The sequence below is a fragment of the Phaethon aethereus genome, assembly GCF_964289735.1.
Source record: "Phaethon aethereus genome assembly, chromosome: 23".
Classification (NCBI taxonomy): Eukaryota; Metazoa; Chordata; class Aves; order Phaethontiformes; family Phaethontidae; genus Phaethon; species Phaethon aethereus.
The window spans coordinates 7,412,975-7,434,797 of NC_138599.1; the positions used below are offsets into that span (position 1 = coordinate 7,412,975).

Sequence of the window (21,823 nt, forward strand, 5' to 3'; positions counted from 1 at the left end):
ATAGTTAAGTTCAACTTCTAACTCATTTTTACAGATGGTTTCTATATAGCAAAGAATATTGGCTGTTTCCTGGCTGCGCTTTTTTTTTTAAACCCCAAACACTTTGTTGTAAGAGAGTTAAAAGACTAACTCCTGAAACTTACAGTAGACATCTGTTTGTTTGTTTTGTAGCTGTTTTGGTGCCTCATCTTAGTCTGGAGCTTCGTGCTTTCAACCTCTGTAATCTGGCGCTATGCATCCAGATCCCGGACGCTTACAGGCACTGCTCTTCATCGCTGCTGCGGGTCTCGTCTCTGCCACGAGTTCAGGTAAGGCCCTCTCGCCCGAGCTGAGGTGACCTGCTCGGAGGTTGTCGAGGTTGAACCCGTACTTTTGAATGAGCAACGATTTGGAGTGCGTTTTGAAGTGGCTGACGTTAACGCATTTTATCAGTAATCCGCTTTTAAGGAAGCGTGGAGTATTTAAACGCAGTCTTAAGCCGTGTATGTGACTTTGCTTTTGAAAACTTGGCTCAAAACAAGTGCTAGAATGTGGAAGACTCTCAGTTACGTAGGTTTGTTCTTTGGGATCTCCGTGGACTTAGCTGGACGCCGATTTTGCTGCGTACAGTGCATCTTGTGTTCCCATGGGGTTGGGAGGGGTTTGAAATTTGCAGGGGGAAAGGGGAAACGCGAACGTTAATGCATGGCTGCAGTTGGAACAGCTCTTGCATTAAAAAAAGAAGAGGCATGGTTTTAATTGACACATCTGCTCTGCGTAGTCAGCTTGTCTTAACGTAACCACACAAAAAAGAAGCTTTTACTACTTTTAGCACTTCATAGCCAATCGTTATAAGCAAATGGGATAAATTTTATTTTTCAGGCAGTCATAGGAGATAAATTCCAGCTGCGGGGTCACTGCTACCAATTTTGACTTTTACACTGAGCACAAAGTGTTGGTGTCCTAAGCAAGGGCAGGGGTGAAGATGAAAGTAACAGTGCAATTTCGTAGCTATTGGTGGCTAGCAAACTGAAAAGGTCATTGCTTTTCTCTTAGCCCTGGAAATTCAAACTGAACTAATAGGAAAAACAGTTTTCTAATTAAAAGCTAAAAATGGACATCTGGAGTCCTGTGAAATGCTTGGATACCATTTTTATGGATTTCATCTTTTTTGTTAAGTGAAGCCACACTTTAATTTCCAGTTTTATTTTATGTTTATGCAGATAGTTTATGGTTCTGTTAAAAATGCCCAGTTTCTCATCTGAAACTCATCTATCTAAACAGAGCTTGGACCGGCTGACTTTAGAAGAAAAGCATGAGCCGAGGGCCCCACCTACAAGAAAACTGTCTCTTGTTTGGATGTCATTTAATATTGTCTTGACCCGTACTGTCTGGAATTCCTCAGCTTATTTACAAACTAGGGATTGTTTTCCCCTGCCACTGTGTCTATTTTTAAATTTAGTTTTTTCCTCCTGTATTTCTAACCAAACGGGAGTTACCGGTGTTAGTTGCCTTTTCCTTGCTCCCTTCGTACAAAATCTTTCAGCGGAGAATTCCATAGAAAACAAATGGAAATAATTCCCAGTGTTTCGTTGGCCAGAATAGGAAAAATTTCCTCCAACAAGCAGGAATTTTCTTCTGGCAAATAAATGGGTTCTCATAACCAAGTTTTGTGGAACTGAACCTTTTATTTATTAGCAGCTTTTCCTGTTTCTGTTCATCTTTACTCAGTAAAGATAATGGATGCCCAATTCATCATTCTCGTCCTGATGAAGTCCATGTATTTGGAATTAACAAGAGCCTTTGCTGTTCATCCAGCCTTTTTTATCCTGCTATTTTTAATTAGTTCTGCAGACTCGGAGTCGGTTCTGCATAAATACCTGGCAGGCTGCTAACCGTTTCTAAAATTTTACAAGTCACGTCCAGGCCCGCTTCATATGGGACAGATCAGCTACAGCTGCGTGTTCCTGTACTCCATCTCTTCAGGTGATGGCTGCTGTTTCACTCCACATAAATCCAGTGGGATTGCAGTTTTTGCTAGCCCCTTTTGTTGGCCCTAGCAAGCCTGATGCCTTTGCCTTGTGCACGCTTGGGGATGTATCTCACCCTTCCTGTACGCTGAACCTACCTTCGTTTAATCGCTGTTACCCTCTTCGTGGGGTTTGAATCTTGTCGTGAAGTTTTCCCTGGCGTTAGAGATAGTGGGAATCTGTCATGAGCTCCTGTTGCAGAGGAGAAGGCAACACCTGCTTGAGTATCACTAGCAACTTGGAGTTTAGAGACCCTTTATTAGTCTGTGTTTGATCTGAATAGTCTTTCAGCAATATTTAACCTTCTGATGAAAGAAGTTTGCCAGGTCTGTGAACAGTGGCAGGAGCCTTGGGAGAGAGCGTTGCTATAAAACAGATTATGGTCAATCTTTTGTACAAGTCAATGCATTAACCTTATCGTGTGTGTTCATGCAAAATGCTGTTCGCTGACTGAATATAATTTTTTTTTCCTTTTAGATTTAACTCCCCGTTTTCTTTCTGAGCCCTTGTCTACTGTCCAGAAGTCTGGTGGGCCCATACAACTCCGCTGCTCTGCCGAGCCCTCCACAGCTCGCCTTTCTTGGCTCTTTAATGGGGAGCCTCTGGACAGCAAGGTGGGAGAAGTGGAAATCCAGTCAGGATCTTTGACAGTCATCTCCCTCAGCCCATCGACGTCTGGTCGCTATCAGTGTGTTGCTAACAGCAGTGTGGGTGCCGTTGTGAGCAGGCCTGCAACGGTATCGATGGGCAGTAAGTTAATTTTTCTTTATATTCCTCAATCCTTGCAAATTATATAATCTCAGCTGGTTTGTATAGTTTGTTTATCTTTGACTTTTAGAAAACACCTAGTTTCAAGGTGTTGGGTGTTGCTGTTCTTTTCTTTTTCCCCTCAGCCAGTACTTAGTATATGATCAATTATACACTTTTCACCATTTTTTTTTTTCCTATGCCATTTGAGACCTGTCAGGTGATGCGGCCTTGGAAAAGAACCCCCAGAGAGCTTGTGGACCTCCGTCCTCGGAGGTTTTTAAAGACTCAACTAGACAAAACCACGGCTAATTGATTTAGTGTTGGTGATGGTTAGTGTTGCCTTATTTTGAGCAGAAGACTGGGCTAGAGACCTCAAGAGTCCTTTCAAGCAAATATAAATATTATTCAGTGAAATAATACTCCTTTCAGTGAATTGACCTGAAGGTACAAGGTTCCCAAAAGCTTCTCTTTAAAAAGGATCTTGAAGCAGCAACTGAGCTGCTGTGCCGTTGCAGAAGCATGCTCGAGAGTTGGTTAGAAAAGAGGAGAAATGGGTGGGAGTTGTTGCCTGGGAAATAAGTGGGAGCTGCAAATTCTCCTTTTCACTTACTTCATTTCATTTGGTCAAAACGATCTAGATGTTCAAGTGGGGACAGTCTTCTGCCCTCTTAGGTACAATGTCCCTTCTCTCAGTTGCAGTGGTTCTTCTAATCAGTCTTTGCCTTAGTGCTTGACCTGTGAATTACTTGATCTTAAAGGACTTTTAGAAGAGGAAGAGCAACGTTTTTCACGTGGAAAGGGTGATGTGGAGTTGAGAATAGGGATATAATATTCCTCCATGAGCATGATGTGTCTGCTTGGGGTCATGGTGCTGTCTGAATCGGGGCTTTGTCAAGCAGGATTTGAGTGATTTGTCTGTAAGGGCACCTCATCTATGGAGCATGTCCAAAATCCCCCTGGGAGGAAAATTTCTTATAAGTGAGAGAAGTAAGTGTTTTGGTAAAGTACTGACCCATAGCAAGACCCTCTCAAGAGAGCTATAAGGGTGGCTAACATAGAAAAACTTCACAGCGTTGAAGATGCTTTGAACGTGAAGGGAGTAGAAGAGCAACTTTCACACTTTTCTCCTCCTTTTGAGATTTTGGTAGCAAATTAGAAGGTGCTGTTAGCTGTTGAGGCTTTCTGCTTGCTCATGGCAATGAGTGGGAGGCACCGCTGTACTCAGCGTTGTGTTAATTGCAATCACAGAAAAACAACTTGACGTTTCGTATGGACAGACTTCCTACTGTTAGTGTAAATTGTCTTCTGTAGTGCCTTCAGAGCCCATGAGTAGCACTGCAATCTTTCAGATATCTTTGCTTGCTTTTCCTGGAGCAGCTGAGCGAACGTAGGAACTATTTTTTCTTTACTCGCCAACCACACGTAAAAGCTGGCCCTTTCTGTAGGAAGGAGGCGTATGCACGCACGAGGGTTTATGTTGTTACGGGCTACATCAGTGCCTGTTGCTATGAGTGTCCAAATGCTGCACCAGAGGAGAGCAACAGCTAGAAACCAGCTACATTTTTAAACTCAAATACTGAGCTTACTGCCCTTCCCCTTTCCCAAGCCGTGGCTGCTCTTACCCTTATACCAATTCTCTCCTAGGTCTAGGTAATTTTGATACGTCAGTGAAACCTGTTGTTGCGGCAGAGGAAGGAGGTACGACTTTCATTGGATGCAAGGTGCCAGAAAGTAACCCCAAAGCACAGGTTCGCTTTCAGGTGCGGGGCAAATGGCTGGAACAATCAACAGGTGAGATGTTTTATGTCACTGGTCAGCAAGATAATATCGAACAAAAGCTCGCCTGGATTTTTTTGTTAGAACTTAAAGGGAAAAAAAACCTCCAGAAACTTGCAGAACTTCCTGTGCAAATGACTTTATCTGAACCTACCCTTGTAAATTAATATCCTTTGTGTAGCAGCATGATTTCTTCGTGATCCTACATTTAGAATAGATTGATATATCTGACAAGTTTTGTTTTTTTTTAATTAAAAAAAAAGGAAGCCTTTTTTTGAAACTGAGTTAAATATAATCTTGTTTTCCTTCTTCACTTGTTTAGATAACTACCTAATTCTTCCATCTGGAAACCTGCAGATTTTGAATGTATCTTTAGAAGACAAAGGATCCTATAAATGTGCGGTGTACAACCCAGTTACTCATGATCTCAGAATAGAACTCACTGGACGCAAGCTCATAGTCACACGTGAGTATTCATTCAATTCAGCTTTCCAGAATTAATACATCTCAAACCGAATAAATAACATTCCTAAGATTTTTAGCGTGGACATACCAGCCTAAATATCCACTGGTTTCAAATACCATGTTATGTAAAATCTGTCCTGCGTTATTTGCACATTCAATTCTTACTTTCCCCTTACTGTGGAGGAGCAGCATGGCTGCTTTTCAAATCCCAAGAGGACAGAACACTTAGCAGTACCTCCTTTTCAAGGGCTAATACCCCAGTTGCCAAACTGATTTCGGAGCAGGACTTCTGGAAGAGAGCACTACAGTATCGTGTTCAGTCACAAGTATAAGTAGCTGTGCTTGCAAGACAGGGCAAGCCTCAGGACTGGAGGACGGGATGGGAGAGTGTGGTTTAAAAGACTCGTTAGTGATAAGCATCGTCTCCTTTCCTCCAGGCTCTTCCTCAGGTGGCTTCCACATACTTCACCCGCTGGTACCCCAGAGCCTGGCGGTGCCCCGGCACAGCGCTCTGATGCTAGAATGTGTTGTCAGTGGGTTGCCTCCAGCCTCCGTCCGCTGGGTTAAAGACGGCCGGGACGCGCTGAGGAAAGGCAGGTGGAAACTGCTGCACTCCCATCTGGTGATGGACAGGCTTGAGGCATCGGACTCTGGAAATTACTCCTGCGTGGTGGGAAATGACTTTGGAGTAGTGAAATACGTTAACTATTCACTTACTGTACTTGGTAAGATATAAAGACACTTTCACATCCAGGCAATGAACGTTTTGGTTGTATACTTGGTGGTTTTGGCATCTGATTACAAATAGCCTAACATTCTTTCTCAACCTAAGCATACTAAAATAAAGAATAAAGATATGTTCGTAATGACCGTATCTCCTCATCTCTCCCAAGTTAAAATCCATAACTATTTATCTCTTCAGATCCTTCGCAGTCTGAAATAATTAAACAGTAAAGAACCACAAACTCCGAGGGAAGAACTGACTATTTATTTTTCTGCAGAGTGCCAAGTGTATATGGGATACAGTGTCAATAATGTGCCAGAGATCAGATGTTTCTCTCTTGAGGTTGTATATAACCAAAAAGCTGGCGAGGAGAAGTGATATGTTTGGAAGAGGACAAAAACAAAAGCAAAAGAAATGTATTTGGCCTCTTTTGTGTGGCTGCAAGTCATTCCTAATCTCCCCTTTCCTTTGTAAGAGAATTTCCTGTTGTTTGAGGTTTTTGTCTCCATGACTGTTTTTCTTTGGTTTTTGGTATACATTAGAGAAACTCAGAAAACAGGTTGTTGACACAAAATATACCTTTTGTTACGGGGATGGCACTGAAGAGTTACTTTGAAAATACAACTGTTTTATTTGAAGTATTAATGTAAATGTGACTGTTTGGAATAGAAGTGAGAGGCCATTAAAACCGTCAAGGCTGTGTAGAACTAGAAGTATGTGGTGCTTCCCCAGCCTTTGTGTGCGGTATTTTTTTCAGGACTTGGGCTAAGATCAACGATACGGTGTTTTATGTAGAATTATTTCCCTTTATAGAACCTCCCTCGATCTCCAAGGGACTGCAAGATGAAACGGTGGCTGCTGGAGCGACTGCGTATCTCTGGTGCGATGTCCGCGGAAGCCCTGCTCCAACCCTCACCTGGCTCCACAACGCAGCTCCCGTCCGTCTCTCTCCACGACATCTGCCCACGGGAAACCGTCTGCGGATCCGTGGCGTCACCCAAGAGGACTCTGGCTTGTACCAGTGTGTAGCAAACAACAGGGTTGGATTTGTGCAGTCCACTGGGAGACTTCGTGTCCAGATGGGTAGGAGCGCTTGCAGCCCTCAAGAACTCAAATTAAGCATTTGTACATCAAGCTTTATTCTGTGGTTGATTCCCCACCTCCCTGATGTATTGATTTGTTTCTGACCATTGTTTGTAGCAAATCTTACAAAGAAGGTCCTTCTAGTTGAATTTTAAGAGATGTAGGTATTTCTGGGGTAGCGTTGTTGCTTGATACTTCAAACCTAGATTACCAGCTGCAATTAAATCAGCTTATGTTTGAATTTGACACGTTTTATTCTTAGATAGAATCAGGGTCCTGTTGTGCTGGATGAACTGGTATTCTTAGCAGTATTGGCCGACGAGTAGTTACGCCTGTTCCATATCCTCAAGCTTACAAAACGATGATCAGATTTGGGGTTAACGCACACTTCCCCTGTATCAGATTAGCAGATATTGGACCAATAGCCTTTTCAGTCGCTTTTCAGTCTAAGATACTTTCTAATACGTGGAGAACTTGATTTCTGCTAGTACAAGGATGTTGGCAAGACCGTTGCTGTTCCTGTTCTCTCCCTCTGATGTAGTTGAAGCTTTTGACCTTCTCTGTACCTATGAAGATTGTGAGCTGTGCAGAGGCTGGCTGAGCAGATATTTTGTGACCTGCTTCTCTGTGGAGCAGACTAAGCCAGTCTTGCCTGCAGAGCGTTCCTCACTGACAGTCAAGTCTTTGTTATTTAGAAAATTTGAAGTGTGGTCTGAGTGTAGTTTTCTGTCAGCCCTCTCTACAGGTCTCAGCTGATCTCTTCAGCTTGGAAAGGAAGTCTGGAGAAGCTGTCTAGAGAAGAAATAACTGTTGAAATAGTTAAAAAGAAGCATGTGTGACTTTTTTTAATTGTATTGACTCATTTTGGCATTAATCGTCATATTCCTTAGCCAAATTCATTCTTTGGGTTGTTTTTTTTTCCCCTAGGCAAAGGCTCTAGGCCAGTTATAGTCTCTTCACCAGCGAGCATCGCTGTGATAGATGGTGGGGACGTTACGCTGTCTTGCAATGCCACTGGCCTGCCCCTTCCCGTCATCCGTTGGTACGACAGCAGAGGACTTATTACCAGCCACCCCTCCCAGGTGCTTCTTTCAAAACCGCAGAAACCTCCTCAGGCGATGCTGGGCAGCGCTGTTGCGGAGCCCACCTACTTCTCCGTGTCTCAAGCGGGCTCAAGCTCCTTGCACATCAGGAACGCAACTCCTGAGCGTGCCGGGGAGTACACGTGCGAAGCCATCAACGAGCACGGCTCCGTGGCGTCGAAAGCCTTCCTTACAGTTGGTAAGCTTGAAGCATAAAACTGCACAGTTGGCTCCCTGATTTAGATGAAAAATGCCTCAAAATTATGGAAGGTGGGTGGTGCGGGTATCCTGGGGAAACGAAGTATAGGGGTCTAAGCTTGTCTGCATGGACCAGATCCTTCCGCCTTAGGCAAAGGAGAAACGACTGTGTGTATTGCATGGGCTTAGCATTCTTAGATGTGATAAAAACTATCCAAGGATGGGTTGGTTTTGGGGTTTTTTGTTTTTGTTTTTTGGTTTTTTTTTAATTGCTACTAGGAAAAGACAGTTCTCACACTAAAGGCAAGATGGGAATATTTCACATTGGAATATTAATATTTCACATTGGAATATTAATAACGGGTTTAAGCTCTCCAAAGTTCCCTTCACAAGAACTAAGACACAGATTTTTAGTTAAATGAAGTGACTTAAGTTTCTGAGCTTTTTCAGCTTCTTCCCGTAGTAAATTTAGCTGAATGTCAGTGGGGTTTAAGGTCAGCGGAATTCACTATGTGGCCCCATATTTAAAGTTCTTTGTTACCACCAGTTAGGGTTTAAAACTCATGTAAACAATTTGCAAAGATGCTTAAAGGTTCACTTTGAGGAAGAAAGAAAGAAGAAACCTCAAGAAAGTGATCCCATCATGTAGTTTTATAAACAAGTTATTGTTGGACCTTGCTGAGTGGAAACACAAAACTAAGTATCATCCCAGAATTCAGTCTGTGTCAAATAGAAAAATCCCACTGCTTTGCCTCAGAATTTTATGGCAGTAAGTTCAATTTTAGTGTTTTGTTTATTAACTTTTATCGGTTTCTAATATGTTGTACTAGCTGCTGGTTATGGTACAGAGGGTGGTTAAGGCATTTGGTTTTGATATAAAAGTCTTTAAGTAGTTTCTGGGAGCTGTTGGGGTTTTAGAACAGTTCCCAGCCATGCCAAAAGACATGCTCAAACATTTAGATGTTTTAATGAAGAATTTGTGCCAGGTAACACTTCCGAATGACTTAAGGTGTGATTCCAGTGCATTTCTTTGGTAGTCGGATCAACTTAAGCAGCTTGTTCCCGTAATTTGCCTTGTGCAAGCACACAGTAAGAGAGCTTATTTGGCTGAAAAATTTAATCTTTTTTTCTTTTTTTTTTTTTTTTTTTCTTTCTGCTGGATCTATTCCATGACGTGATTCATTGCATGGTCTTAAAAGCGGGCAGGGCAACTTAAGCCACCATCATAGTGAGAAACCACCAAAATGTAAAATGATAGCCTGAGGATCCTGTACCCACGGCGCTTATTTTAAGTCTTTTTTAGACAGTTGCGGTGTTTGCATGCATGGCAGTAGCTTCCCAGAGCTACTAAACACGGGGTTAATCCTCCAAAATAACTTCATGTAATGGAAGTGAAGGAGAAAAATACACTCCAGGAAGCCTGAGGAGCAGGCAGGTTAGTATAAAACACAAGAAAGCAGCATTTATTGTAGGTGGGTAGGTGATACAGGGGGGAGCAGGCTGACGCCGTCTTTTATGGAAGCCAGGCACCTCTGAGAAGTTTTAGGGTGATCTGAAAGACTTGCCAGGCGTGGGTGACTTCGCTGATCTGCTGTGTTCGGATTTTCAGAGTGCTTTCCCAGCCTGTGCTACGGTACTTGGAGAGCTTCTAAGGAGGGAGGATCTGCCGGTTGTTTAAGAAGCAGGGAAGCAATGCCTGGGAATGCGATCTGTTTGCACAGCGGAGGCCAAATACAAAGGTTGCTCTGCTGCCATGCACACCCAGGGCTTGCATGTTTGCATCCCTGTTTCGAGAAGGGTGTAGAACAGCTAGAAAAGGTGCTGTGAAACATGGCAGGTGCGTTCGTAGGGGTGGGGAATAGTATCTGCAGGAGGAAAGGCTGAAAAGGTGAGGGCTCTTGACCTTCAGAATGAGGCAGCCGAAGGGGAAGTGTGACAGTGTGAGCTGTAAAATACTGGGTATAATGGAGAATGTGAGTAAAAGCTATGAATATATTCTTCTAACACCCAAATTTGGGACATGTGGTCCTCCTCCTTCAGCGGCAGGATCTTGGGCCTTTCGTCTGACCCAGCTCGGTGCTGCTCATGTTTCGCGTGAGTGGGGCTGGGAAGCCAAGGAAGAAGAGTAAGTCTCGGTGGCTAAGGGGAAAGGGATGGCACTAAAAGCAACCGCTGAAAAAGGTTGCATAATGACACAGCAGCGGACAGAAGTCTGATGTACTGGTTTATATGGGTAGCAATTATGCCAGAAACTTAGCAAAAAGAGCTTAGATCCCAGTGGCTTAATGGAAATTGTTACCCGGGCATTGTTTTCCAAAGCGAAAATACAAACTACTTGCCAGTTGTTGACGACTCCCCTCTCACGGCAATAAACACAGCAATGACTGCAGGTCTCCTGTCACCAGCCTAAACCACAAACTAATTCCCCACACGCCAGAGTCCGTTTCCCCCATGCCAGCAGGCATCAAACCATGCTGTGCCCACCCACGGATCCTCCGGGTCCACACAATGCAGTGGGCCTTTTGCCTCCTCGCGCAGATACGGCATTTGTTTCCAATATTAACACGCGGCGATGCATCCCTTTCCCGCTGCTTCGCTGACAGTAGTAGATACCCTTTCGCTTGGAGATTGTTCTGGGGGCGTCTGATGTTTTAAGCAAACTCCATCTGGCTTTGGAGATGTCCTCCCCGCGTTGTTCCCTTCTTCCCGTCTCCCAAATTTTGCGGCATTGCTAAATAAATAGGAAGAAACAAACAAGGAATGCTTGCTGAGAGCGTGTCTTCAATTTGAAAAGGGAACTTTCCTTCCCAGCTTTTTAAAAAGTGGCCAAAAATAGCAGCCACACTTGCTGCTGGTATTTTAATGGAGGTTTAGAGGAATCTGAGTCAGCCAGGCTAACACTGCCTAGGCTTTACATTACCAAGGAATTTGTTTGTTTTGTAAACCAAGTTCCCTTCATTCCCTTCCCCTTCCAGACCCTGGCATGTAACATAAACCTACACAAATCTGAAAGGACGGACAGGGCTAAGAACATCTGGCAGTCCCGGCACTGCAGCATGCAGCCTTGAGGAGCTGTGCTGATTCCCAAATGTTCTCGTTTTAAGCACTGACGTTTACTTGTCCTGGATAATCTCAGATGTCCAGCCTGCCACCCCTTTCCTGCCTGGAATGCTGACGAGCCCTGCATCAGCCGAACAGTGCTTTTTTTTGTCTTACGGCTTCTTTCGAATGTGGTTTTTTGTTGGTTTTTTGTTTTTTTTTTTCCATACCAGGCAAAGTAAATAGGATGGAGCAGGATTTCTAGAAGTGTGTTGGTATTAAATTGCATGTTAGATCTGCCTGTAAACTGAGTTTATTCTCAGCATAAATTTTCAAATGAAGTAGTCGAGTTGTGCAACTTTCAAAGCTGATCAAAATTACAGCTAAAACCTCAGAAACTGAGGTAGGAGAATGTCCTCTTTTGTGCACGCCAGTTCAGACCATGAAAAGTTCCTTGTACAAATGCAATTAATTTAAAATTACTCCATTTGTGTCGCAAGTGTAGCTATATATTTTTTTTTTTTCTTCTGGCATGCATTGCCACTACTTAATTTATCGGAGATACTAGTCAAACCATGCCTGCGGATGTCATCTTTCAGGTTTTTCTCTCTGCTACAGTGTGAAAAAACCAAAAACCCCAACCTCCCTTCAAAAAAACAAACCAAAAAACGCCTGCCCCACTGTTCTGCTCTGAAAAAAAAGCCAGCGTGCGAGGACGCAGCTTGACACTGGGCTAAGGTCTGCGTGGGCATCTCTTGAACTGTCTTTTTTAATGCAGGGTTTGTTTGGTAAATGCCGCTCTTAAATGATTTAGTGTCCCCTCTGCACAGGGCAAACGTGCGTCATCTTGAAGATGTAACCAGACTCCTCCCTTTACAGTTCCTTTAGAAACTGGCACGAAAGCAGAAGAAACGGCTCCCGTGGAGATTGCCCAGAGCGATGAAAGCAACGGCGATTTTGGTGCGGAAACGGCGTTTACAAGTTCGCCTCCAACAAAACTGCATTTGGATGCAGCTGCAACGGAAAAAGCCTCGAATGCCGCTGCTCCCCCCGAAGCCCCCATCATCCTCAGCCCCCCACAGACGCTGAAGCCGGACATGTACAACCTGGTCTGGCGTTCGGGGAGGGACGGGGGCTTGCCCGTCAATGCCTATTTTGTCAAATACCGCAAGGTAACGTTTCTCCGTAGCGTTGAAGCAGCGCGCCATGGCAGGTGGATTTCATTGGTTTAGGTTTTTCAAGGATCCGGTAATTGTTGCGGCGCTGACGTTAAGAACGTGGTGTCAGGCCAGAGAGAATGTAGAAGATAGTCGAAGCACAGCGTTACCGTGGCCATACAGGCAGCTTATTTCAGGGATGACTGAAGTTGGCCGCAAGAACACTGTTCTATCTAACTTTAAGGGAGATTTATTCAGCGAAGCCTGGGCTTTTATTTCCTTTATAGTATCATTATGGTCTATGGGGAATGGGGCCCCAGGGCTTATTGTACACAACTTCAGTGATGTTAAAAATGCATTCGTGTGATCAAGCTTGAATCTGGCAGGTACACATGAAATCAGGAGGGAAGCTGAGTATTAGTCTAATATGTCAAAGAGTTTGCCGCTCTGCGTCCCAGAGCCGCTATTAAACTGAAGTTATCAAATACGAAGGTGAACTAAAATTTCCAAAGCGGATACCTGCCGTGTCCTTAAAAATGGTGTGTCAACAGTGAGCTCTCTTGATTAAGATCAGAACCAAGCAATGCCTGTGCCCGTTCTTCCAAGCAAACAGTTTTCTGCATGGCAAGGCTCTTTGGTTTATTTTTCATAAGCTTTTTAATCCTCTACATCCTGATCTTGTCTTAGCCTGGAGGGAATGCTTAGATTTTTGACCTGTTAGTTCCTGAAAACCTAGTGCCAAAGTCTGTTGATACAATTTCTCATCCAAAGTTGGTTGGTTCACATAAACTCCGAAAGCTTTCAATACTTCTTTGACCTTTTTGATGCTTTCCCTTCACTCATAACAATCTTTTCCATATTAAATGTGCTCACTCATGCATTTCTCAGTAGGGAGTTTACCATGTTTTTTTTAGGGCGGTGTTCTCTTTGTGTCATTATTTTATTGATTTCTCTCCTTTAAAGAGGGGGGAAAAAAAAAGTTGGGGGAATTAAAGCCTTAGAGTGGGCGCTTCAGAAGAAATTACTTGAACAAAGACCTCTGGCATAACCTTTGATAATCCACAGCATTTAGATCTGCCTTCCATGTTTTATTAAAGTCTTATATTGTTTAGCAGTTTATTTTTGGTAGAATCTTTGTCTTTTCCTTTGGGATTTGGGGTAATGTTTTCCTGCAAAGGTCAAGCGTTAAGAGACTACCCTGAATCTCTTTCCTTTCGTAAATGGAGCTGGTGATTTCACTGTTAAATTAAAAAGTGGTGTGTTTTTGGGTTTGGTTTTTTTTTTTTTTTAAAAGAAAGAAACATGCATTAATAAAAACCAAATCTTTGGTCTCACTGCTGACTTTTTTTTTCCAGCCTGAAGAAGTAACTAAGACATACTTTTTGTTGCCCATTTCAGCCAATAAATATTTTAAAATGCTTGAGTACAGGAAAAGCTGGGATAGTTCAGGGAACATATCTTTCTCATTAGGGTGTTGGGTCCAGCTCTTTAATGTCACACACTGCCAGCTGAAGACTGATTGAAGTCTTTAAAATCATTTGGTCTCCTGCTAGTTTTAGCCACAAGTGAAAATGACTGTTTTTTTCCAAAAACAAGTGCGTGTGTCTGCATGGAGAGGGAAAATAAGTCAAGTTTATCAAAGGAGCACCATGAAGGTAGTTGCAAAAGTGCTGATGTGCGGCAGAGGCACTTGGAGACAAACCATAGGTAGAGGAAAACAGAAGGAGTTTTGGGAAGGGGCGGAGGTCTTTGGATGCTGTGTGTGAAAGTGGTGAGGGATTCGAGTATCGCATTGGGTTCTATGCAATTCCCTGCTGATGCTGAGCTTTCTCTCCCTGTCGTGTGCAGCTGGACGACAGCATCAGTGCAGCGGGAAGCTGGCACACCGTGCGTGTCCCTGGGAGTGAGAATGAGCTGCGGCTCACCGAGCTGGAGCCTTCCAGCCTATATGAAGTTTTAATGGTGGCGAGGAGTGCTGCTGGCGAAGGCCAGCCTGCTATGCTGACATTTCGCACCAGCAAAGGTAGGTGCAGCACAATGTTCCCTGTGTCCTAGGCTTTTGAGAGGACATTTATTTAAATTACATCAACTGTATGTTGTCTGTTAAGCCATATGTGAAATGTTCTGCAATTTCGTTGCTAAAGAACAGCCTCAAATAGCTGTAGGGCAAACTTCCCTGAGCATTACCAGGGCTGGTCGTAAGTAGAAGCTATTAAAAGCTTGATAATATTATTCTTGGGATGATTATTAAGATTTGTACTGTAAGGTCCCTCTTGCTTAAAGGAGCGAAGTCAGGGAGCAGCCTGTCCTTGTTCAGGTGTTTCAGAGTATCACCAAAGAAACTCTCTGCACCATCTGAGTTTTCATATACCAACAAAATTTTTGGTTTGCTTTGCAGAAGCTGTAGTGAAAATCTCTCAGCTGACCAGATGCCAGCTGCTTTGATAGTTGCATGCAGACGGTGACGAGTAAAAGAGCATTTCTAATCAAAGCAATTTTCTTCTTTCAAGCTTGGACCCTGGTGGCTGTACTCTTAAGCATGCAAGCAATTAGATATTTTTTTCATACTAACGTACAAGAACCAGATAGCTTAAAATTTTATTAAGAACGTAATGTATTTGTGAACTCTCTGAATTCATGATACGTATGTACTGGCTGCAGGCCAAAAGTGGAGACTTCCTCCAATCAGCCCAGTTTCCTGGGTCCAGCTATAGCCAAACCCAGCTTCTGTAGCATTTTTATGGAACCTCTTGCCCTAGATGTGGATTTCAGTGTGCAATTTTCACCCCCTGTTGTGATTTCATGATGAGAGGGGGCTTGGAAACCCAGGCAGGAGCCAGCAGCGTCACTGCCAAGTGCAGTACTGCAGATGAGCGGTCGTTTATCCACAGCGCAAGAGTCCCTGGGCTGATGGAGGAAGTCTCCTCTCTTGCTCCCCTGAAGAAACTCCCTAATTGCTATCCTGACTGTTAAGCGTGTGCTTTGGAGCCAGGGCTTTAGTCCCCTGCGCTGTAGCGAGTGATGTTGTGGAGTGAGCATATTGTGACAGGCAATGGGCAGAATTTTCTTTTCCAATCCCTGAGCTGATGTGTATAAAAATCTGTCTTAGAAAGAACATCATCCTCGAAAAACACTCAGGCTCCATCTCCACCAGTAGGCATTCCTAAACATCCTGTCATTCATGAAGGGACAAATAATTTCGGTGTTGTCCTTCCAGACCTGTCTCGACACAGCGGAGGTAGGTGTATGGATGGTTTGTGCTAAAAGTTGTGTTGCAAACAGATGCATCTAAGTGAATTTGTGTTTATTACGACTCCAGGTGCTTGTATTACCTCTTCTGTTTCCTATTTATCTTCTAGACTTCTTTGTTACAGGTATTTTTCTTCTCTTGTGGGACTTCTGTGAGTGAGGTCAGATACCTGCTAGACTTTCTGTTCTCCTATGTGTGTCCAGAGCAAAAGATCATAGTTCGTACTTTGGGACTAACTGAAAGGTTACCTTATTCCAGTCAGTGAGTTAGCATTTTAAATACCTGCCTTGATACCTCAGGTTTCCACAGCAACGTGAAGTCACCAAGTAGTAGTGCATTTCTTACAAACTTCAGCATCTGTGGTGCGGTATTTGAAGCTAAATTCATAGTATTTCCAAGAATGCTCTTACCTGCATGTGTGCCCCTCAAAGAAATAAGTCTTTCATGTGTAACCCATGTTCTTGCTAATGTTTAAACCTGCTGTTGCTTTTTGCTAAAACTCTGGGTTTCTCTTCTCTTCTACTGTGAAAGTCCAGAGGAAGAGGGGAAATGGGAGATGCCCGTGTCAGAGTTTGAAGTTCTCAAAGTGGCTGATATCTATTCTGAATGTTTTTCCTCTGGCTTCCCAGGGATAGGCTTGTTTCTGATGGCAAGAAGATACAACCACTTCCCAGTAGGTGTGAGTTTTAGCCTGGTTTCCAGTGAAAACAGCATATTTATAGTCCTGTTTCTCACCACCCCAGCCTTTGAACTCATTGACCTGATTCAGGCAAATTTAGTCAGGGACCGAGACCTCAAAGGTGACTTGGTATCTAAAATTTGGTGTAAAGCCAAAGGTGAGTGGAGAGGTTTGATAATGCAGGTGAGGAGCTGAGCGTTGCATGCTTGTGACAGTGCTAAATATCAGAGGAGCCGCACAAGGAGACGCTTTACTTGTGCCCAGCTGCAAATGCTCAGCCTGCTTCATGCCCCCAAAGCTGCTGGCTTGCAGTTCCTTGCTCAGTGATGGTCCTCTCCTCAGCGACCGGCTCCATGTTAATGAGTACAAGCTAGTTTACTAAAGCCTTACAGCTCTTATCGGTCGTCAGAATGGTTATCACCAGATTTACTAACACCACCTCTTTCCGTTCTCTCTGTTCCACTGCTGTCTGTAACTTCAAGTGAGTTCAGTAAGTATATCGTTCATTGCATGCTTTGTTTGCTCTTTGTTCTCATTTCTCCGGCAAATGGTGCTCGTTAGTGTGGATGGGTTGAAGTCTCATTGAGTCTGGGGGAATTCCGGGGTTTTGAAAATGATAACCAAATTTTTCCTGTTTCCTTAGTAATATGTTTCTGTTTCCATGTAGAGATGGGTTGGGGTAGTGCAACACCATATCTTTTTTGATTATTATATTGATAAAGCAATTGATTCCTCTGTTTTCTGCTCTTCAAGCATCTCTTTTCTAGCAGAGTAAGGGGAGTACTTATTACGGGAGGATTTAAGATTCTCCTTCTTAATGAAGTCTAATTTGATCATCATTAACTAGTTTAATCAGTTCCTGCAGAAAATGCAGTTTCTTGTAACTGAACTTCTTGTTTCAGTTCCAGAAGCTCCCGACCGACCCACGATCTCCACAGCATCAGAATCATCCGTCTACGTCACGTGGATACCACGAGCAAATGGTGGCTCCCCCATTACTGCCTTTAAAGTGGAGTATAAACGCCTGGGTCGAAACAGTGACTGGCTAATTGCAGCTGATAACATTTCTCCTTCCAAGCTGTCTGTGGAAGTTCGTAACTTGGAGCCAGGTATTAAAAATTATCTTTCCTTCACCTCAGCTGTTGCCGCTGTGTCTTTGCTTAGATGACTGTGCTCGGGCTGAGAGAATACTGCAGCTCTCTGGGTGTTTCATTTTAACTTCTGCTTAGATTATTCTGTTTCTGGTCGGTTAGGGTTGTTTGTGTGGAATAGGAGCTCATTACATGAGTTCAGGTTGACTTCTGGCTTTCCAGGGAGGCGGGGGTGGGAAGCCCCACCATAATTTAATACTTGTTCATGTGGAGAGGAGGGTTGTGTGTTACTGCTATTTTTAACTTAATTGTCCTTCTAGTAAGCGCTCAGAGTGCAAAAAGAGAAAAATGCCTTAGTGAAAAAATGTATGTTCTGGTTTCTCCCAGTGTCCGGCCCTGAAAGCTCGGGGAGAGAGTGCAAGAGTAGGGGGAACGGAGGATGATACCCATCCTTCGAAGCACGCTCTCGGTGCCCACCAGTTTGCAGTTTAGGGGCTTCCTGAGCCAGTGGAGACATTTCCATCTCTTTTCCAAATCCTTTGGATTTTTCTTGAGTGAATTTCCCTGATGACTTTTAGCAGCTGTTTATATTTCTGATGTCCACACTAGTCTGTGGCAATGATTCCTACGTTTTTTCCAATTGGATGTTGTGCCAGAAGTACTTCCTAATCTGTTTAGTCTCTCCTTGAATTCTGCTTCTAGTGCTTGTTTTGCTACAACATCTTCTGTCTTTCACTTTTTCCCCTTAAAAGGAGAAATGTATAGGTTCCGTGTGATTGCTGTGAACAATTATGGGGAGAGCCCACGCAGTGCAGCGTCTCGCCCTTACCAAGTAGCCGGCTTTACCAGCCGGTTTTCCAACCGCCCTATCACAGGACCTCACATCGCCTATACCGAAGCCATCAGTGACACTCAGATCATGTTAAAATGGACGGTAGGTATAATTGTCTCCTGTTCTTCTCACAGTTGCAGGCCCATTTTTACTGCTTTGGCTCTTAAAAGCCAAGGATTGCAGAGTAGTGAGTGGTGGTTTCCCCACCCTGAGACTCGGAGATGATCTGTTTCCTAGAAGAGGGCGAAGATGCTTCATGCTTGCGTGGTAGAGTTGGGTAGCTTAACGGGCTATATGCCTCTGGAGCCCTTTGCCCTCCATTTCCAAACCCTTTTCCCTTCTCCGCGACAGCCCTGTTGGTTCTTTGCTCCCTTTTGCACTGTTTCCCAGCCTCCCTCCACCTCGCTCTCCCCTTCCAGCTGCCTGGGGATGCCGCGCACCGCCTCCTCGCGTTACGCCAGACGTGAGCCCAACTGGCAGCTCCAGTGAAAGGCTGCAGCCGCCTTAGTCCACCTGCTTTGGCACAGACTTACCAAGAGGCACCAGTGGGCTTAACTGTCCAAACCACTGTTCATGCCGTGAGTTGCGAGCGAGTTGCCTTTGTTTCCTGCAATTCCTGCTGCTTTTGTCAATCCAGGCTGTGATGGCTGGATGCAGGCGCTGCGTTTAAAACCCGCCGCCTTCCCTCGCATCCCGTAGAGGTTTCATGTTAGAGGAACGTTTTCCTTTCCCCCCTTACCTCGTCTTTTGTAAACAAGTACTTTAAAGTCCTTACTGAAACCCGCAGAAATTCTTTGCTCTTGTTTTGAAATCTAACCCCCGGTATGCTTTGGAGGATTTAATGTGTAGAGTTCCCAGTGTTAGTTTTCTCTGCTAGCTCAGCCTGAAGAGATGTTAAGGATAATAAACTTAAAATAACCTCTAGTTCCTCAGGAGGCTGCATAACTTAAAGTAAAATATTCTTGAGCTGAATTTTAGAGTGACCTTAACTCTTCCTGAAGTAAAAGTGGTCTTAACTTTTCCATCTCCATGAATCACAAATTTTCAGGCTATTCATGGTCAAACCCTGATTGACGGTTTGGAAAGTGATGCGGGAGGAAAGTGTCATCCCCAGCTCAGTCTCTTATCACGGGGCTACCGTCCTTTTTTCGACTGGTCCAAGGAGTTCAGTGGCAGCGAGCTCTCCTGCAGCCCTTTGGGAACCCCTGGACTGTGCTCATCTTGGCTGTCTCTGCACATCCACAGCAATTGATAATCCTCTTTTGTGTTGCAGCTTCTGTGCCAACTTCCCCCTACCCCTTGCTTGCACAACCTTATCAAAAAAATACATATTTCAAGGTGATAAGATACTCCGTGATGATGACTCAGCAGGACTTAAAGTTTGGGTTTTTTTTCTCTAACACAGTCTTTTAAAATTCTCTTTTAGTATATTACATCAAGCAACAACAACACGCCCATCCAAGGATTTTATATCTATTATCGGCCTACGGACAGCGACAATGATAGCGACTACAAGAGGGATATCGTGGAAGGTCCGGTGCAGTATACGCATGCTTAATAGCACTACTCGGTGGGGAAGAACATCATGTAGCCATGTTGGCTGTGTTTATATGAAATCTAAATTGCTTTTCCCAAACTAAGTCTTTACAATATATTTCACAGAAGTAGCGATCTCAACTACATAATGTCAAGTTCTGCCCACACATGAACTTGTTTCTTCCTTCTGAAGCCTCTTCTACAGGGAAACTTGAGAACCAAATACTGGTTTTAAGTTTGTCTTGTTATACTGCTGCAAATCCTTAATGTAGATCTATTTAAGCTGGTTTAGCTTAAAGTAGTTGAGTAAAGAGAAAGCAGCGTAAATGAGATTTAACCCAGGGTAAGCGCATCTGTGTTACAGACTGTACTAATAACTAGCTGGCTTTTAAGATGATTTACCCCAGCACGGATTTTCTAAGCTAGGCAATACCTTGTGTGTAATTGCCATCCTGTCCTTTTACCTTGCTTAATTGCTTATCCTGCTATAAGTTATATAGGGTAAGTTACTTTTAGCCTCAAGTGCTGTAGTGTGCTGCAAACGCAGGTACGGTTGTGCTTCATTTTGCCTTTTAATCAGGTTGTATTTTTTTCCCGGTGCATATTAGATCATCATTTTCCTGGAAGAAGTTATTAGATAATGTCTATATTAGTCCAGAAGTGGAAAACCCTTTTAAAAATATTTTACTTAATGTCCTTATTGCTTGGGCTGAGTAAACGTAGTGATCTCATTCTGTCCCAATGACGTTAATTATTTTTTCCCCTCATTTATTTCAGTTACAAGAGGAATGGGCCTTTATTTTGAAAATTTTCCCCTTCTAGACAATACTCCACATAGTACTTTGATGCGTGACATAAGCTTTTGCACACTATAAAGCTATTAAAGCTCCAGAGTTTCGGCTCAGAGGATTGCTTTAAAGAAGCTTATGCAGTCTGCACCTTCATCTGCAAATGTATTTTAGCCTTTGCGAGACAGAACTTGGTGTGTTTATAAATCCTATACACTAAGCAGTTAGTTGTTTAAGTGGGCTCCACTGTGCTGTGAAATTAGCTTGTTTCTGATTTTTTTCCGAGAGTGTGTGTGTGTGTATTGAACTCTTTGTGGCAGTCTGAAACCATTAGCAGCTGCTCTGCTCTGCCAAAGCCTGGAACAGAAACTCATTTGGTGGAAATATTTAAACTTAAGCTTTTCTTTACTGTGCTCCCCTAAATTAGCTTTTCAGGGGGGAAAAGAAAGAGAACTATTTTCAATTAAAGTGTGATTGGATGTGAAATATGTGGAGAAGCATGTGACTTCAGGTATTTTTGCCATAAATCACTTGTTCTTCACTTTTTTCCCCTCTGTTACCTTGGAATTAATCTGTCTGTTTTTTGACAGGGAATTTTATCTTGAAATGACTGCATGAGTTGTGGAAAAAGTGTTGTGATGCCTGTATTAGCTAAGTAGTTGCCGTAGGCTTTCCTTACTGTTTCCTGTTAAGTCTTGCCTTTTGAGACATTCAAAACTCTGCAGAAAACTTTTTTTTTTCCTTACAAATGCCGCTACAGGCAAAATCAGATTTTATTTAAAGAAAAAAAACCAAGCAAAAAGCTTCACTCGGATGGCTCCTCTGTATCTTTCAGCAGCTTTAAGCAAAAGCAAAGCAAAATCAGCCCTGTCCTGCATTGATGGTCTGCATCTCTCTCTTTCGAGGGTCCTGGAGATTGAATTTTAAATGTAAATGCAGTCTGATGTCAGTTGTTTAAATGTTTTTCCTTGCTAATGGTGCACGAAGAGGACAGTTAAAGTGCCTGTACTGATTCCAGTTCCACTAATGGTTTCAAGCGGAAACCTAAAACCTGGTGTAGTAATTACCGAAAGGAATGCTTGGGGGTGGGGGCGACGGGAAAACCAAGTATGAATCTTGGGAAAACGTGCGATTTGGGGGAAGGACGGTTCCAGCTTCAGCCAGGGCTTGTCTGCCCTCACTTGGGACGTCCGGCATGCAAGGGATGGAGCTCGGGCCGTGCGGTGCACGCCCTCCCGAAACCCCTGAACCGAGGTGGGGTCCTCCTGGGTACCCCCTGCTCTTTTTCAGCTGGGCAGGGGTCTCTGCACCTGGGCTTGGGTCCCGGAGAAGTTTGAACAGAGTCGTGGTGTCAGCCCCCGCCA

The 21,823-nt window shown here is 43.7% G+C and overlaps 1 protein-coding gene across 1 annotated transcript in view; it reads left to right on the forward strand.

Annotated features, from left to right (window-relative positions):
• Window positions 1-232: 232 nt before the first annotated feature.
• CDON (cell adhesion associated, oncogene regulated) overlaps window positions 233-21,823 on the forward strand; it is a gene marked incomplete at its 5' end in the record, with an annotated part of 34,380 nt that continues 12,789 nt past the window's right edge. Inside the window, 13 exons of the mRNA XM_082010016.1 lie at window positions 233-308; window positions 2,487-2,759; window positions 4,404-4,550; window positions 4,858-5,001; window positions 5,438-5,725; window positions 6,538-6,807; window positions 7,735-8,088; window positions 12,006-12,298; window positions 14,132-14,306; window positions 15,393-15,521; window positions 17,115-17,321; window positions 18,056-18,237; window positions 19,562-19,667. Of these exons, the coding sequence (XP_081866142.1) occupies window positions 233-308; window positions 2,487-2,759; window positions 4,404-4,550; window positions 4,858-5,001; window positions 5,438-5,725; window positions 6,538-6,807; window positions 7,735-8,088; window positions 12,006-12,298; window positions 14,132-14,306; window positions 15,393-15,521; window positions 17,115-17,321; window positions 18,056-18,237; window positions 19,562-19,667 (2,644 nt within the window). The remainder of the gene's footprint in view (window positions 309-2,486; window positions 2,760-4,403; window positions 4,551-4,857; window positions 5,002-5,437; window positions 5,726-6,537; window positions 6,808-7,734; window positions 8,089-12,005; window positions 12,299-14,131; window positions 14,307-15,392; window positions 15,522-17,114; window positions 17,322-18,055; window positions 18,238-19,561; window positions 19,668-21,823) is intronic.